Below are 15,775 nucleotides of genomic sequence, written 5' to 3'. Positions count from 1 at the left end.
GACGAGCTGCTAGCCGGGCCTAGCGGAGCGGCCCGTACTCTGCGCTTGATTGGCCGAGTCTGGGCAGACGAAAGGGCCGGCGCGGGCTCCGGGCGCTCCCAGCATCCCTCGGGCGGCGGCGGCGGCGGCTGCGAGGCTGGGCGGTGGAGGACCGTGTGCTGCGGAGCCGACAGCGGTTGGAGGTGTGAGGGCGGCAGAGGACCTGAGCGGGAGCCGGGCCGGTGTGGCCGCCGCCGCCACCATGCAGGAAATCATCGCCAGCGTGGACCACATCAAGTTCGACTTGGAGATCGCGGTGGAGCAGCAGCTTGGGGCGCAGCCGCTGCCCTTCCCCGGCATGGACAGTGAGCGCGGGGTCGGGGCAGGCGGGCGCGGGGCGCGACCGACTCGGCCCCGGGCCCCCCATTCTCTGGTTCCGGGACTCCCTCCCCCTGAGTTCGGGAGCTCCTCCCCCTCGGTGCCGGGACTCCTTTCCCCCAATACTGGGAACCCCACTTTTCCCATCGTTTGGACTAGGGAGCGCCCCACTGCCCCGGGGGCTATTTTAAGGCAGTCTTCAGAAGGGCAGGACCACGTCCGGCATTTCAAATAACTCTTGAATGAAGGCAGGTGTCCTGGGTTGGAAATCCTGCCCTCACTCGCCCACACTCCTCAACTACGGGAAAGTACTGAGATCTCCCCTTTCCCTATTGCCAGGCCCCCCACTTTTGGCCCTCTTCCTGCTTTCATCAAAACTGGGCCGTTGGAGGAGTCTTGCTGAGGGAAGGCCCCACCTACCCCTCTCTGTAGGAGACCCCAGTGAGACTCTCAAGCTCCATTTTTTTCCTAGGCCTCGCACTCCTGGGAGCCCATCCCTCACTGTTTCTCTGGACCCCACCTCTGGGTCACTCATCACACCCAGGCAGCCGCCCGAGGTCCCTTCACTGTCCCGCTTCGCGTGCTGGCTCCTGGCTTCCCCCACCCCCCCAACTCAGGTGGGACGGGTAACACTTTATTTATCTTTATTTCTTTTGACCGCGACCAGGGATTGAACCCGGGTTACGGCAGTGAAAGCGCCGAGTCCTAATCACTGGACCGCCAGGGAATTACCTGGAACGTCTAGCACTTTAAAAGAAACCGACAGTTTTCCTTAATTTTTCTCTTTTCCAGATATACTTGAAATCTAATGCTATAACGTTAAATGTCAGAGAGCTCTTAGAGGTCATTGGGTTCAAGCCACAGGTGGGGCAGCTCAGGCCTGGGTGGGGGAGGGGACTTGCCAAAGATTGCCCAGCGCCTGGTGGAGCCCGATGAGCTCGCCAGGGTTCTTGACCCTTCCGTCTGCGGTTCCCCATGCCATCTCTTGTAGCTGCCAGAGGACATGGGCCACAACCCCACATTCTGCCACGTGTCCCAGGGCTGGGCAAGTCTCCCTGCAGCCTCATTCCTCTCGAGTGGCCACACTTCTGATGCACACGTGACCTCTGAGGCGTCCTTTTCACGCTGACACTTCTGTGTGAGACAGTGCTTACGCCCAAGGGACATAATTCAAACAGCCTTACTTTTTACACACTCAGCGCTGTCTCCACTGTACACGGCTCAGAAGCCGCTGCTCACGTGCAGATACGCACTCTTAAACCTACTCGCTGATACGCGTGATCACTTTGTGCTTTTACGTGTATGTCCACTCACGCGTGGGCTTTTCCTGTGTTGATGGCACTAGCCTGATGGCATGGAACCTTGCACGCAGGGCGGCTCTTTCTCTCCCTCCCCGCTCCAGCCTGGAAGCACAGATACTTGAGCCTGTGAGGGCAGGCGCAGAGGTGGGGAGCCCGCAAACCTGTTCTTAGGGAGGGTCCAGGACATGCCTGGCCACAGGTACTGCCTCAGACTTGGTAAGCGCCGTCAACATTCGTTGCCTGCCTGAGATCACGGTCAGTGTGTTAGAGGCCAGGAAGGCTGCAGCTCTTCTTCCTCCTTCCCTGCTCTTCAGTCCCATCTTAATATGGGGAAGTATCAATTCTAACTGATACTTAGTTATGCCCTGAAGGCATACTCCTTTATCCTGTCTGCCTAAAACCCGATCCCCACGACTCTGGACTTCTTCTGGCTGTAGGGAATGAAACGACTTTAACCTCTGAAAAGAATGAAGGCCCAGAAATACTCTTAAATGGTACGTTTTTTTAATGTAAGACTTCTCGGACTTTTTGAAATGCAAACGAGTGACACCCCTGTGACTCCCACCACTGGAACCTTAAATCTGCCCTAAAAAGCTGCCTGCTTCCAAGAAGCCAACGAATCTCTTGCAAGTTAGCAAGGAGAGGCACGTAAGTGGGCTTCAGAGATGGTGTCGGTGGGTTTCCCATGATGCTAAAACGCCTGTTGATAGAGAAAACTGTGTGGGAAGGCACGGGCTGTTTATTCTGGTGGCCGTGGCAGGTGAGTCCCTGGGCTCCTTGGGACAGCCCTGGGCCCCGCTGACTTCCACTGCGCTCAGCTTTTACTCTCCTGCCCCCTCACCAGGACCGGCTCCGTCTGTGGAAGCAGAAGACTGTGCTCCTTTAATTACTGTGTGTTGGTATTGCATGTTAAGAGCAGTCCTGCTCCTGTGTCTTCAGTTATGCTCTTCCCTCCGGAATAGCTTCTCCGAGGCGCCTGCCTCTTCTCTGGAGCCGGTGCCACCTCAGAGCCCCCGTTCGCTTGTTTGTGCTTCCCGTGGGATCATTCCCTCCCTCTGCCTCAGGTTGAAGTGCCCCTGGATTAGCCCTCTGGAACGCCTGAGCGGGGAGTAATGAATCTCTGTGATCTTGCATTCCATCCTTCCTTCCCCCATCCACTCCGAACTCCTTGAAAGCATCTTGCTTATAGGAGATTCTTAGAAAGCCCCAACAATGACCGGTCTCAGTGCAGATGTCTCATTTTGCAGGGAATGACTGAACTAAGGAGCTTTCTCCTTGCTTGCTCGGGCTTAGCATTTTTTTGCCGCTCCGTTTCCTGTGCCTTGACCCCTCTGTGTGTTAAAGGCCAGTAGGGTTCCCTCCCCATCTTCAGATGTCACCAATAGTAGTTACACATCGCTTTGTTTGACACCTCTTCTCCTCTCTGCAGAGTCGGGGGCTGCTGTCTGCGAATTCTTTTTGAAAGCTGCCTGTGGCAAAGGTAAGAGACCCCTGGCTCCCCACATTCCCCGCGAGGCACCCTCCACCGCCCTGTCCACGGCAGACTCGCAGTCTCTCAGGTCCCTGGCTCACCCTGCTTTCTGCAGACTCACGGTGTCCCTAGATGAAACTGTGGTCCAGAAAAGCTAGGAACGTGGTGGGGTGTTCTGCCTGAATCTGGCTCTGAGTCTGCCTTCTCACCTCACTTTCTCTGCAGCCACGAGCTGACCTGTGACATGGACAGAGTCCCCTAGCCCTGAGGTGTTCAGGAACTTTCTCAAGGTCGTAGAGTCAGTGAGTGGCTGAGCCCAGGCCTTTTCTGATTCTACAGTGTACACAAGCTCGTGTCCTCTGTGTACTCTCATCAAAAAACTCCACGAGAGTGTGTCTCATGGGGTTCTTGTTCATATTAACCAGGTCCCAACACAGGCAGCATGAGCCAAACTCTGCTGATTCATAAGACACACCGTTGGGTGGGACCCTACATGCCATGTATAGGTCTGGGCATTTTTCTTCCTGTAGCCAAATTTATTTGGAAACTAAATTTTAATTAGAAGCTTGAATAGGGTGCACAGAATTACAGCAAGGGGATGGTTTTAATGAATGATTTGGGCAAGTTGTGGTTCTATAACTCAAGTCATTTACCCCGCCAGGTAGATCAGCCAGGTTGACCTCAGGCTCTCTGGTCGGAACATCATTCCTCTGCTGGGCTCCCGGTCTCATTCCCTTGGCTTCTGCCTTTCTGACCCACCACCTTCTGTTAGCACAGCCATCCTGGACACAGGGCACTACCACTGTTTCTGTGTTAACTAATACAGTAGCTACTAGCTCCATGTGGCTGTTCAAATTTAATTAAATAAAAAATGCAGTGCCTCAGTCACGCTAGTCGCATTTCACTTACTTAGTAGCCATGTGTGGCTGGTGGCCTCCATGTTGGACGGCATAGATAGAGAACATTCCTATCACTGCAGAAGGTTCTGTTCAGTGGGGCTGGTCTGGATCTTTCCCAGACACAACCTCATTCTGGTCAAGCCTTCCCAGTAGTCCCTCCAGGTCACCAGTTAGAAATGTGACTTTCCCAGGGTATGGCTCTGTCCTATTTGGGTGGTTGATTGCTCAGGTTCTACAGAAGGCAGACCTCCCCAGTTTGTATACGATGCATTTCTTCAGTTCTGAAGTTGATTTCTTTCTTACTTGTTGGAGACTAAGTGGGCACTTTTGGGGATTTGGGGTCTTTTTGGGGGGTATAGTTGCTCTACAATGCTGTGTTAGTTTCTGCTGTATGGCGAAGTGAATCAGCTATACGTATACATCTATCCCCTCTTTTTCGGATTTCCTTCCCACTTAGGTCACCACAGAGCACTGAGTAGAGCTCCCTATGCTGTACAGTTGGTTCTCATCAGTTATCTGTCTGATACATAGTAGTATATATATATGTCAATCCCAATCTCCCAATTCATCCCACATCCCCTTCCCCTGCTTGGTGACCGTACATTTATTCTCTATGTCTGTGTCTTTATTTCTGCCTTGCAAACATGTTCATCTGTACCATTTTTCTAAATTCCACATATATGTGTTAACATACGGTATTTGTTTTTCTTTTTCTGACTTGCTTCACTCTGTATGACAGTCTCTAGGTCCATCCATGTCTCTAAAAGTGACCAAATTTCGGTCCTTTTTAGGGCTCAGTGGGCACGTTTAACTAGAGATAGAGCCCACCCGGAGTCCAGGCTTCTGCTGGTGGTCCTCTTTGCCTTCTATCTTTTAGGGCTGTGTTTCTCAAACCCCAGTCTTTTACGACCCCTACAAATTTTGCCATGTCTGTGTATCACCAGAACTCTTCTTTAACTAAATTAAGAAAAACATTCCCCGTTCCCCCCCACCTCCCTTAGGCTTCTTAAGTTTCCATCTTATGGAATATCTGTGGGATCATGATTTGATGTTTTAGATTTTCCCAAGACACATTAAAATAAATCCATAACTATTGAAACTCAAAATGTGTGCTCACATGCTGCCGAAAATCACACTGCCTTCTGCCAGGGCAGTGGCCACCTTCCAGGACACGCTGCTTTCAGGGGCCGCCTGGGTCCTCACACCACACCCACCCCCCAACCCGTCTTCCTCGGCAGGGGGCATGTGCCCGTTCCGCCACATCAGCGGTGAGAAGACGGTTGTGTGCAAACACTGGCTGCGGGGGCTGTGCAAGAAGGGGGACCAGTGCGAGTTCCTGCACGAGTACGACATGACCAAGATGCCCGAGTGCTACTTCTACTCGAAGTTCGGTGAGGCACGTGGCAGGCGCCCAGCACCCAGACCCCCCGGGTAGGGAGCCCCGGGAGGCCCCACCGAGCACCGAGACCTGGGGGTTAAGCAGCTACTCAGGCGCCTGTGACGCCTGCCGACCTCAGCTGGCCCTTCAGTTATGGGCAGTTAGGGTTATTCTCGTAACCCCTGTGTCTTCATAGTGCTTCTGTGTTTTGAGCGCTGGCAGGTACTTTGGGAAGTCGAGGCTAACCCAGGTCTCACGGTGGGTGCGGGAGCGGGGCAGCTGGCTGGAGGCCCTGTTTCTGCTCCAGTGGACCTCCTCCCTTAAATCAGCTGCTTCTTCCGGAGTGGCAGCTGGTTGCCCCCCAGGCTTGAGTCAGTTCCTTCTCTCTGGAAGTGTGATCCTGGGTAGTAGCTCGTCTGTCCTAAATACCCCTTAAGAATAGCTTCTCCGGGGCTGTCTTCTGGTGGCAAAGAACCGTCCTCTTAACCTTGAAAGTGAGATTGCCTTTTTTTTGCTTAGAGGACACGTGGCCTTAGCTGAACTGAGTGAACTGTGTGGAGAAGCCAGGGCGGTGGGGCTGGCACAGGGCCCGGTGGAGCTGATGTGCTCCGTGATGGAACTAGACTCCCCTGCCTGTGCCCTGGGCGAGGTTGCCCAGGAAGAAGCCCTGTTGGTCAGGATGAGGCTGGGCGCTGGCCCTAGGACTGCTGGCCTCAGGCCCCGGGCAGGAGCCGGCAGGAGGCTGGACGCCTGCTGCACCCTTTGTGAGGGGCCGAGGAACGCTGGCGTGCGGCGCACTTTCCGAGCAGTGTTGGCAGAGGAGACGTGAATTATGTCAGCAGCCCAACAGGCTTGGCCTGCTGGCTTACTAATGATAGTTGTGGCTTTTTTTTATAGAGGCAACATAAGCTGAGAAGTCAAAGCACAGACAGATGGGAAACAGGACTCAGCTTCCCAGCTCCCCACCCTCTCCGTCCTGCCCATAGCATCACGGGAACCAGTAGCGCAAGGGGCAGCAGCTTCTCCATGGGGGCCGTCTCCCATCTGGCCCCAAAGGCAGGAGCCAGCCCTCCTGGGTAGACTCCCGGGGGCGCCTCTGCAAGCTGGCTTGAGTTCCCAGCTTCCCTGCTGATGGCCCTGGGCCCCGCTGCCCTCCAGGCCTCTGGCCACCGGCTGCCTGCACTTCCCCTGCAGAGCCTGTCCTGGTGGAGACGCACTGTCTGCGGCTCTTGACACTATTCCACGGGCGAGGGTCCCCTTTCTAGGCCCCGGAGGGACAGTGGTAAAGAGGACAGACGCCATCCTTGCCCCGTGGTGCTTTTCCTCCAGTGGCCTAGGGGAAGAAGCAGCTGATTCACCAGTAAGACAGAGAAGAGAATTCACCATAAGTGCTCTGAAAGAGACCGACAGCAGTGGGGTCACCTGAGGAGATCTTGAGGCAGTGTGGTCAGGGACAGCCTCTCTGAGGAGGGGAGACCTGGGCTGGGGGCCAAAGGCTGAGAAGAACCCCTGGGAGGCCAGTGTGGCTGGGAAGGGACTGGTCTAGACCCCATAGGGACTTGTGGGTCTGGGAAGGAGTGTGCTCCGAACAGCAGTGATCCGACCGGCCTTTTGTGTGTAAATGGACCGAAGGGAGTGCAGCTGCCCAGGTCGGCAGTGCCTGTACTTGGCTGAAAGATGCTGGTGGCCAGCTGGGCCCGCTGCTCCTGAGAGGAGCTGTCATAAAGGCTTTATCACATTCTACCGTAGGGACGCAGCTGTGAGTTCCCAAATCTTCCCTACTTTTTTCGTAAAAGGTAGAGTCCTCAGGCCTTTCCCCTGTCCCATGAGAGCTCATCAGAGTGGAACCATAATTTGCTACTGGTCTCAGCTGATGTGTTTGCACATCCAGGCCCCCCACACTGCCGACACCTCCTTTGGGTGAGGGGTGGAGCCGTGAGTTGTTTGATGAGTGTGTACCCTGTGCCTGCCTCTGTCAGTGTCATTGACCCTCAAGGCAGCACAGACACCTGTGAGGGAAGGACCGTCACAGCCCGCGTACGAGTCAGGTTACTGAGGCTCTGAGACACCCTGCCCTGGGCTCGCCGGGCCGGGACTGGACACCAGACCCACCTGGCCCTCTTTGCTGTACCGTGGCCCTGGCCGCAGGAGAAGCACAGGTGGGTCTGGGTCCAGCTCTCCAGGTAGACGCATGTCTGGGCTTCCCTGCAGGGGAGTGCAGCAACAAGGAGTGCCCCTTCCTGCACATCGACCCCGAGTCCAAGATCAAGGACTGTCCTTGGTACGACCGTGGCTTCTGCAAGCATGGTAGGTGTCCGGGGGGCGGGGCTGCCTGGCCAGAAGCCGGTCCTCCCTCCCTCTACCCGCATGACCTTCTGCTGGTCCTGCCTTTTCCCGCAGAACGTGGTGTTAGGCACTGGGGGGCTAGTGAGTCTTCACACCAAGTCCCTCGAGGCTCCCCAGGTTCCCACTGGGCCGCGTTCTCACCCGTATTTCTGGTGAGGAAACTAGTGTTTGAGAGGGTGTGCACCCTGCCCGCTGGCCTGCTGAGTAAGAGGCAGAGCCAGCACTTGAAGCCCTGTTCTTGCTCTCTGCCCCCAGGCGGCAGTGTGGGCAGGGCTCTGACTGGCAGAAGGGCATGAGGGCACCCCCTGAAGAGGGCACAATCTGAGCGACCCTGGCGCTTGGCTCCACAGGCCCCCTGTGCAGGCACCGGCACACGCGGAGAGTCATCTGTGTGAATTACCTCGTGGGATTCTGTCCGGAGGGGCCCTCGTGTAAATTCATGCAGTGAGTAGCCAGCCCCTGCCCAGGCCCTGCTGCCCCCTGTGTCTCCCCTGGGCCCATCGGGCCTTTGGTCACTGGGTAGTGTCAGCACAGGGTCTGGGACAGGGGTGGGAGATGGGGAGGGACCACCACTGCTTCCTGAGCGGAGGTGGCTCTGCCTAAAGCAGGGTAACCTTTATTGTGTCCCAGACCATCTAGGACTCAGATGAAAGCCATGGGCCCTGTGCTCCAGAAAAACTCAGGCACGTGTGACCTCAGATTAAGAACCTGTGCCCTGAAGGAAGGGAGCTTCAGTTTCGGGGCCTCCTACATGGAGGTTCATAGAACCCTCACATGTGAAAGGATATCCCCGTTTCACACATGGGGACACTGGGGCTCAGAGCTCAGCCGCTGGCCGGGGTCAGGTGGTAGGTCCCGGTCAAAGGCAGATCTGTGACCTCTGGAGCCCTGCCCAGAGGACAGACAGTCCTTGCGTGGGAGGGCTCAGCGCTCCTCTCCTGGGTCTCGGTGCACCCGTCACTTTGGGTGGTTGCGGGCTGGCACTGGGATCGTAGAGTAGTGTCCCCCCCGACCCCCTGTGCTGCCTCCATCCATGCTGCTGAGCCCTGCACGGAAGCAGAGTATCCTGGTTGCTGCCACATGGTGGGCAGGTGGCTGGTGCTCCTGACTTGGTCCCACTCCCTAGATGAAAGCCTAGGAGCCGACAGGTGGCCCAGGATTCCTCCGTGTGGGGCGGTGGTGGAGGCCGTGTCCCCCAGACCTCTGCTGTCAGAGGTCTAACACTTGAGGTGCCCCTGCAGGGAAGGGTGTTTGCTGGGAAGGCCTTCTGCGTACAGAGCGCCTCTGGAGAGGCTTTGACAGTACCAGCTGTCTCCCTCCTTTCTCTGAGCAGCACTTGCCCAGGCTCACAGCTAGGTGTAGGCAAAGCTGGGTCTGAGTCCAGGCCCATCAGGCCTGTCTTCCGCACCGTCCTGAGCACCAGCACCCACCCTACGTCCAGGTGGCTCGTGTGGCTCTGTGCTTGGCTAGAGGCTGCTTGTAATTTTCCCGGGGCCAGAACTCGAGAACCCCACCAGCCTAGCTCCTCTCTCACCTCCTCTTCTCTTTTTCCTGTCCCCTTCTGCCTCTGGATGACCAGCCCTAGATTTGAACTGCCGATGGGAACCACCGAGCAGCCCCCACTGCCGCAGCAGACGCAGCCTCCCGCAAAGGTACCGTGCCCCAGGCCCGCGGTGCTGCCGGGCCTGGCCGCGCCCTGGCCACAAAACACTCGGTGCCCCCACCTCAGTGCGGGGCCTGCCGGAGACCCGGCTGGAGATCGTGGGAGGAGGTGGGAGAGGAGGGGAGTCACCCTGGTTGCTGCTGAAGCTCCAGGGAGCGGAGCAGTCTGCACCTTCTCTGGGCTGGAGGGCTGTCTGCTGGAGCTAGACGCCCACCGGGCTTCTCTTGCCTTCTTGCCTGGCAAGTGCAGGGCGGTGTGGGCACCACACTTGCTTGCGGTTCAGACCCTTCCCTCTACAAACGGGACTCCCAGCGGGGCGGGAGCGGAAGTGTGGCTGACTGGTTCTCTGGCCGGTGCCTGACTGCAGGGGGGATGCTGGAAACAGAGGGTCGAGGCATCAGCTGGCTCGTCTCCTAAGTGAGGGGATCCCACACCCCAGCAGTGGGCTGCTCCCCTCCAGCATGAGGAGAGGGAAATGCCATAAACGAATGGGAATCTGCAGCAGTGACCCCCCACCAAAGGCGCCTTGGTTTTGGTTACAGGTTGCGGGCGGGAGCCCAGAGGGAGGCTGGCCAGGTGTCCTAGGCAGGGTCTCAGCAGGCTGAGCAAACTGCCCACCAATTGTGAAGCCTCACTTCTTACCTGGTTGGACTCTGAGCCCTTTGCCGGAGCCTGCCTGGCCCTCCTGCATGCCAGAGGCCGAGCGGCCAGGAGGGGCTGTGGCCACCCTCGCAGCACTGCCTGCCACCTTCAGGAGGGTATGGGATGAACCAAAGAGAACTCCTGTCAGAGCCGCGCTTTCCCGCGTGTGGGTGCGGCCGTGACGACCTGGGGTTCCCGGCTTAGGGCTCCTGCAATGACAAGGCCACAGCCAGGGACCCACTCAGTCAGTCGGCGGTGGCCTTGCTGTCCAGGCCCCACCCCAGGCGCCCCTGTCCGCCTTGCTCACGTGGCTCCCTAGCGGAGGGCCCTCTCAGCCCCTAGAGCGCAGGTCGGCGTGTCAGCCTCCGACTGTTTTCTGTGACTGTTGCCCGCCGTGTAGGCTCTAAACACCTGGCTGAACCAAGCGTTCATCCTGACCTGAAGCTAGAACCTCACAAACAAAAGTAAGGCCTGCTCATGCCCTCGCCCTGCCACCCCGGAGACCGCCTCGTCTCTTTGGTGTTTTGTTTTCTTTTCTTTTTCGTTTTTGTGTGTCTGCATGGTGTTTTTCGGGCAGCGGCTCCTGCCACCGTCACCAGACGTTTCTTTTGCACCTACTCTCCCGAGCCGGTCCACAGTGGAAGCGCTCCTTCCTGCCGGTCACGGTCCTGCGGGAGAAGCCCCGCCCTCTTTTCTCCTGTCCCCGTTGGTAGTCTGCGTGCACGTGTTTTCCGCAGTAAAACCGTGTTGTATAACTCTTTCCAGCAAAGTAACAATCCGCCATTACAAAGGTCGTCCTCCTTGATCCAGTTAACGAGTCAGAACTCTTCTCCCAACCAGCAGAGAGCCCCGCAGGTCATCGGGGTCATGCAGAGTCAAAACAGCAGCGCAGGCAACCGGGGACCCCGGCCGCTGGAGCAGGTCACCTGTTACAAGGTGAGTCCCGGGGCCAGGGGGGTGGCAGGGGGTCTTCACCGTTAGTGGCCATTCCCTCATTCCCCAGAGAGTTAGCTGATTTTGAAGAATGAAGACATCTTTGTTTTTGCTGATTGGAAGAGTAAAACTGGGCCACTCCGGTGAGCTAGAGACCATCCTACTTCCGTCCACGACACACTAAGGCCAGGTGAACAATTAAACACATGCTGTTGAATGAAAGGATTGTGCCTGCAAGAAAGGGATGGGAACCTTCCAGAGGCCGGGAACGAAGTGGGAGCACGAATCCAAGGAACAGAGTGAGCCCTGAAGCCTCTGGGTGTCCTCATATCCCAGGTGGGCACACCCAAAGGAAAGGGACAGAAGCTTTAGGCCCGCGTGGGAAGGAAATGGAGTAGAACCTCCACCCCCACCCACTCGCAAAACGGGACGTTCAGGGAAAGGGTAAACTTTTTAAAAACTTACTGGAAAACTTGTCCATCTCACTCTCAGCTCAGGATGGAAAGGCGGGGGAGAAAAGCCCTTCTGAGTTTGCCGTCACTGGCAGGCCCTTCCTTGAGTCTGGGCCTGTGTTCACAACCTTGGTGAGGGCCAAAAAGCCACAGACTAAGTTTTCTAATCTAAAACAACTCCGGATGGGTGAGCCCCTGGCACCCGACTTTGAGAAATTTATTCTCAACCCAGGCCACACAGAATTCCTACAACTAAGGTTCCCCAGAATGAGCTCATAATAAAAATCGTAGAAGGAAACAAGCACCACCGTCAGCAGAAACCACCAACAAAACTAGACTCACAAAGATTTCAGATGTGGAGATTATTAGATGAAATACAGAATTAGACATGCTTTCTGTGAAAACTTGCAGATGATACAGAGGTGTTCAGCGTACAGAGCATTGCCCTTTATTCCCACCATTTGCCTAAGAGCCACTTTACTCAGCTGTCCTGTCCCCAACGTTTTGTTTTCAATACCCCTCTGCACTCCACAGCTCCTACAGAGGACTCCACTCAGAGAAGTCCTCTTCTAAACTTTTATTCACACAAGCACAATATATATTTTAATATAAATAGGGCCCTAGTATGTAGTGTTCTATAATCCCTTTTTCCTTATAACATTCTGGATCTCTCTGTGTTGGCATAAGTAACTCTAATGTATTTCAGTGACTACATAATTTTACCAGTTCTCTGTTGGTAAACAGTTATCCATCGGTAAACTATTAAGTTATAGTTTTTGCTGCTAAAAATAGTGCTGAATCTGACAGACATTTGTGAGCTCTTGTCTGGTGTCTGGAGCATCCATGCATACAAGCAGAAGGGCCAAGTCGAAAAGCATATGCCTATATTGTTCCTAGAACTTGCCTTTGGGAAGGGCTGAGCCACACCGGTCACTTCCCACAGCCATGAGACACTCATTGAGCACCTGCTCCGTCAGCTCCGCGGAGAAACCCACTGCTGTCGCTCCTTCCCGGAAGGGACCTGTGTTCTGAGGGAGGGGAAGGCAGGTGCCCAGACACCAAAGTTAAAAGTGCCCACGCATGTAGGGAAGGCCTCACAGAGATTTCTGAGCCTGAGCCCTAACAGGTGAGGAGAGTGGAAGGGGGGCTGTGGAAAAAGGCGAGGGGAGACCAGGCAGTTCTCAAGTCCAGTGAGGAGACTCGGGTGTCCTGAGTCAGCTGAGCAGTCCTGCCTCCTCCAGGACTTGTCGGCAGGGCCTCTGAAGCAAGCTCTCCTGAGTCCTGGAAACTTAGAAAGATGGGGCTGGGAGTAGGGGACAAAGCTAACAACCTCTTCCTACCACGGGCACAGTGGATAGTAAAGCCATCTCGGGGGAATCCTGATTCCCCGGGATCAGCTGCGGAGGCCAGTGGACAGGCCAAGGGCAGCAAGTGGGGCCACGGAGTCCCTCCCTCTTGTTATCACATCTGCCAAAGGTCCAGCTGGCAGCCGCACAGGCCACTCGTCCACACAAGTTACACCTACAGATCAGAAACACTTGAAAACGCAGGGACTGTGCAGTCGGGAGAATAGAACAGACCAAAGCCCCGAGCTCCAGACCAAGGAAGCAAGGACTGGGAGGGCTCTGGGTGGGTTAGTGCGGGGTGGGTGCCCCGACCCGTCTCCTGACCCCTTGTTCAGTGCTCGAGGCTGCTACTTCCTTCCTTATAATTCCCGTCTGCTTTCTGAGGAGTAACAAGAACGAATGAGGAGAAGCTAAGGAAGGGTCTGGATGACCAGCCAGGACAAGTCAGGGTCCTGCTAGATTTTTTGAAGTGATTCTACCGGGTCTCTTCCCCCAAGTCTAATCGTCCCGTCTCTCTGATCCTGTGACCCACACCTGGCCCAGGGGTAGCTTAGGCAAGTATGCACGAGCCAGGAGGGAAAGATCTTTGGGTGCAGCCCACCCTGTGTCCACGCAGTGAATCCCTGAGTTGGGGGAGGAGCCTGGTGGCTTCTGTTGCATTGCCGCCTCCCCTGTCTCGGGAGCCCCAGAACTGTGCCTTAGAGGTAAGTGCCTGGCCAGCCGTGCAGAGGGGCTTGGTCCCTGGAGAGGCGGGAGAGCTGTGATGCCATGGGCTTCTCCTCACCCTGCCCCCCACCACAAGAGTCCGCCGTGGCCTGCGTGCTCCCTTCCACCTGCCGAGCTGCTGGCTGCGGTTTCTGTGCCACTCTACCTTCTGGAGCCCCCTTCCCCCCGTGTTTGAATGAAAATCTGTGCCGCTGAGAATTTCAGAGTCCCTGCTCCCAACCTTAAATTTAGCGGGTGCTGCCTTAGTTGAAAATTGCATTTGAAACCATGTGTTTTTTTGTTTGTTTCCTCCTTCCCTTCCTGCTGTTCCCAGTGTGGTGAAAAAGGACACTACGCCAACAGATGCACCAAAGGGCACTTGGCCTTTCTCAGTGGACAGTAACAGCAGCTGGAGCCAGCTCAGAGCAGCCCGAGGGGGCCCGTTATTGGGGACCACTCCGGGCCATCCTTGGGAGTGTGCGTTTAACTGTTTGATGCTGGTACAACTCTGGCTGGAGCTGGCAGGCAGGCATACTGGGTTTTATTCTGCGGGGCTACATCTGTCCGTTTCCCTATCGTTTTACTGTAATCTTTTCTTTAAGGGGGCCATGTGCTCCAGTTCGGTCCCTCAAGTTGGGATCGCTCATGTTTGTCTAGGCATCGAGGCCTCCCATCTGGGACTCTGCACCCCACCCTCCGGGGAGGGAGGAGGCTGTGGGGAAGGGCTTGTGCGTGGCAGTTCTGTGAGGAAGGTGGCCCTTCCTCTCAGGGCCTCCTTAGACACCAGGGACTGCTGGATCACTGAAAGCTGTGGCCAAGTCACGCCTGCTTCCTCCCTGTCCTGCTGAATCAGAGGCCGTGCCTATCCATGTGATTTGAACGCGACAGCCCTTCAGAGCAAACTCAATGCGGAGTTGCCCCTGCCGGCCCTGCTCCAGGGTGGCAGCAGTTGAGAGGACCATGTAGGGCTCTTCAGTGTGATGGTCTCTTTCCTCTGGGTTTATTTTCTCGGGGCACCTGCTCAACAGTGTTTAAGGTATACCTTAAGCTGGGGCTGCAGACACCCTTGGAATAGACGATGCAGTCCATCTGTGCACCTACCTCCTGCCCCATCAAGCATCTGTACCGTCAGACACCTTTGGCCTAGAGGAGAGGGCCCTGCCTCTGAGCCTGGAAATATGAAACTGGCACCTGCAACCTGCTGGGCAAGTGGGCCTATTCAAGTTCAATTACAAGAACAATTTTTATGAAGTTGATTAAAGCTTGTTTTTCAAGCTCTGTCTCATTACTTCGGGGACGCCGTGCCGCGAGGATTCTTGCCACCGGCTGCATCTGCTGCCCGGCACGAGGCTTTGACGTTGGTGCTCGCTTTTCCGCTTTTGGTGAGTGTGAGCCACGGCTGGAAGTGATGCTGCCAGAGGAAGAAAAGGCCTTTGTACTGGCAGCCTGTACAGTCTGGAAGCCTGGCCTTTGGGCCAGCCACCTGGCAGGTGTCCTTTATTTCTGATGTTGAATACTTGTTCCTTCAAGTTCCAATCTTGCAGGAGATCATTAGCCACAGCATCTCACCCTGTACTCCATGAAGTATATATGCTTATCGCACACCCCCGAATAAGAAACTGATTCTGGGGCTTCCCTGGTGGCGCAGTGGTTGAGAGTCCGCCTGCCGATGCAGGGGACACGGGTCCGTGTCCCAGTCCGGGAAGATCCCACATGCCGCGGAGCGGCTGGGTCCGTGAGCCACGGCAGCTGAGCCTGCACATCCGGAGCTTGTGCTCCGCAACGGGAGAGGCCACAACAGTGAGAGGCCCGCGTACCGCAAAAAAAAAAAAAAAAAAAAAACAACCACCAAAAAACTGATTCTGACCTTAATTACCACGTTACTGAAGGCCTTGGTGAAGGATAAAGAGGGTGCTGGATACAGAGCAGTTGAGAGCTCCTATCAGGGCCTGTGCTTTCCCTTCCCGCCTCCATCATCCCATTGAGCTTCCTGCAAGTGAAGCTTACTTACCAGGACCAGGGGGTCCCACACTTCCCAATTCCCTGATACCCCAATACCCCGGGATGGTGCAGAAAGATGGGGAAGGGGAGGGCATCCTTAAGAATGAGGGTTTCTGCTTTATATTGTGAAAGTGTCAACTGACAAAAAGCCAAGAATGAGGCACAGAGCAGGAAAACACCTCGGCACTGTTGGCGGAGGCTCTAGGTGACCCCCCAGCGCCCTGGGACGAGATCTTGAAGCTCCACGGTTCAAAGCCCTGGGCTGTCTAGGAGCTGCAGAA

General features: G+C 55.8%; 1 protein-coding gene across 5 annotated transcripts; it reads left to right on the top strand.

Moving 5' to 3' along the window:
* Positions 1-40: 40 nt before the first annotated feature.
* Positions 41-14,767, top strand: CPSF4 (cleavage and polyadenylation specific factor 4). 5 transcript variants are annotated; one of them, XM_059036818.2, is made up of 8 exons: positions 44-344; positions 3,088-3,138; positions 5,267-5,419; positions 7,618-7,713; positions 8,103-8,196; positions 9,332-9,404; positions 10,901-10,993; positions 13,828-14,767. In XM_059036818.2, the coding sequence occupies exons 1-8, from the start codon at positions 242-244 to the stop codon at positions 13,894-13,896; spliced, it is 732 nt and encodes a 243-aa protein (XP_058892801.1). In that variant the 5' UTR covers positions 44-241; the 3' UTR covers positions 13,897-14,767. The 5 variants fall into 5 exon arrangements, with proteins under 5 accessions (XP_058892803.1, XP_058892802.1, XP_058892801.1 ...); XM_059036817.2 differs by having other exon boundaries at positions 10,898-10,993; XM_059036816.2 differs by having other exon boundaries at positions 10,823-10,993.
* Positions 14,768-15,775: the final 1,008 nt, after the last annotated feature.

Source organism: Kogia breviceps, chromosome 14, assembly GCF_026419965.1.
Source record: "Kogia breviceps isolate mKogBre1 chromosome 14, mKogBre1 haplotype 1, whole genome shotgun sequence".
Classification (NCBI taxonomy): Eukaryota; Metazoa; Chordata; class Mammalia; order Artiodactyla; family Physeteridae; genus Kogia; species Kogia breviceps.
The sequence above is the reverse complement of the archived record's forward strand: the minus strand, read 5'-3'. Positions and strand labels throughout refer to the sequence as shown.

Bases quoted from the DNA above. Each gene is read 5' to 3' on its own strand.
- CPSF4 (XM_059036820.2), top strand. From the start codon at position 242: ATGCAGGAAATCATCGCCAGCGTGGACCACATCAAGTTCGACTTGGAG. The intron at 9,405-10,897 runs GTACCGTGCCCC...TCTCCCAACCAG, and splicing joins AGACGCAGCCTCCCGCAAAG to CAGAGAGCCCCGCAGGTCAT. The intron at 10,994-13,827 runs GTGAGTCCCGGG...TGCTGTTCCCAG, and splicing joins AGCAGGTCACCTGTTACAAG to TGTGGTGAAAAAGGACACTA.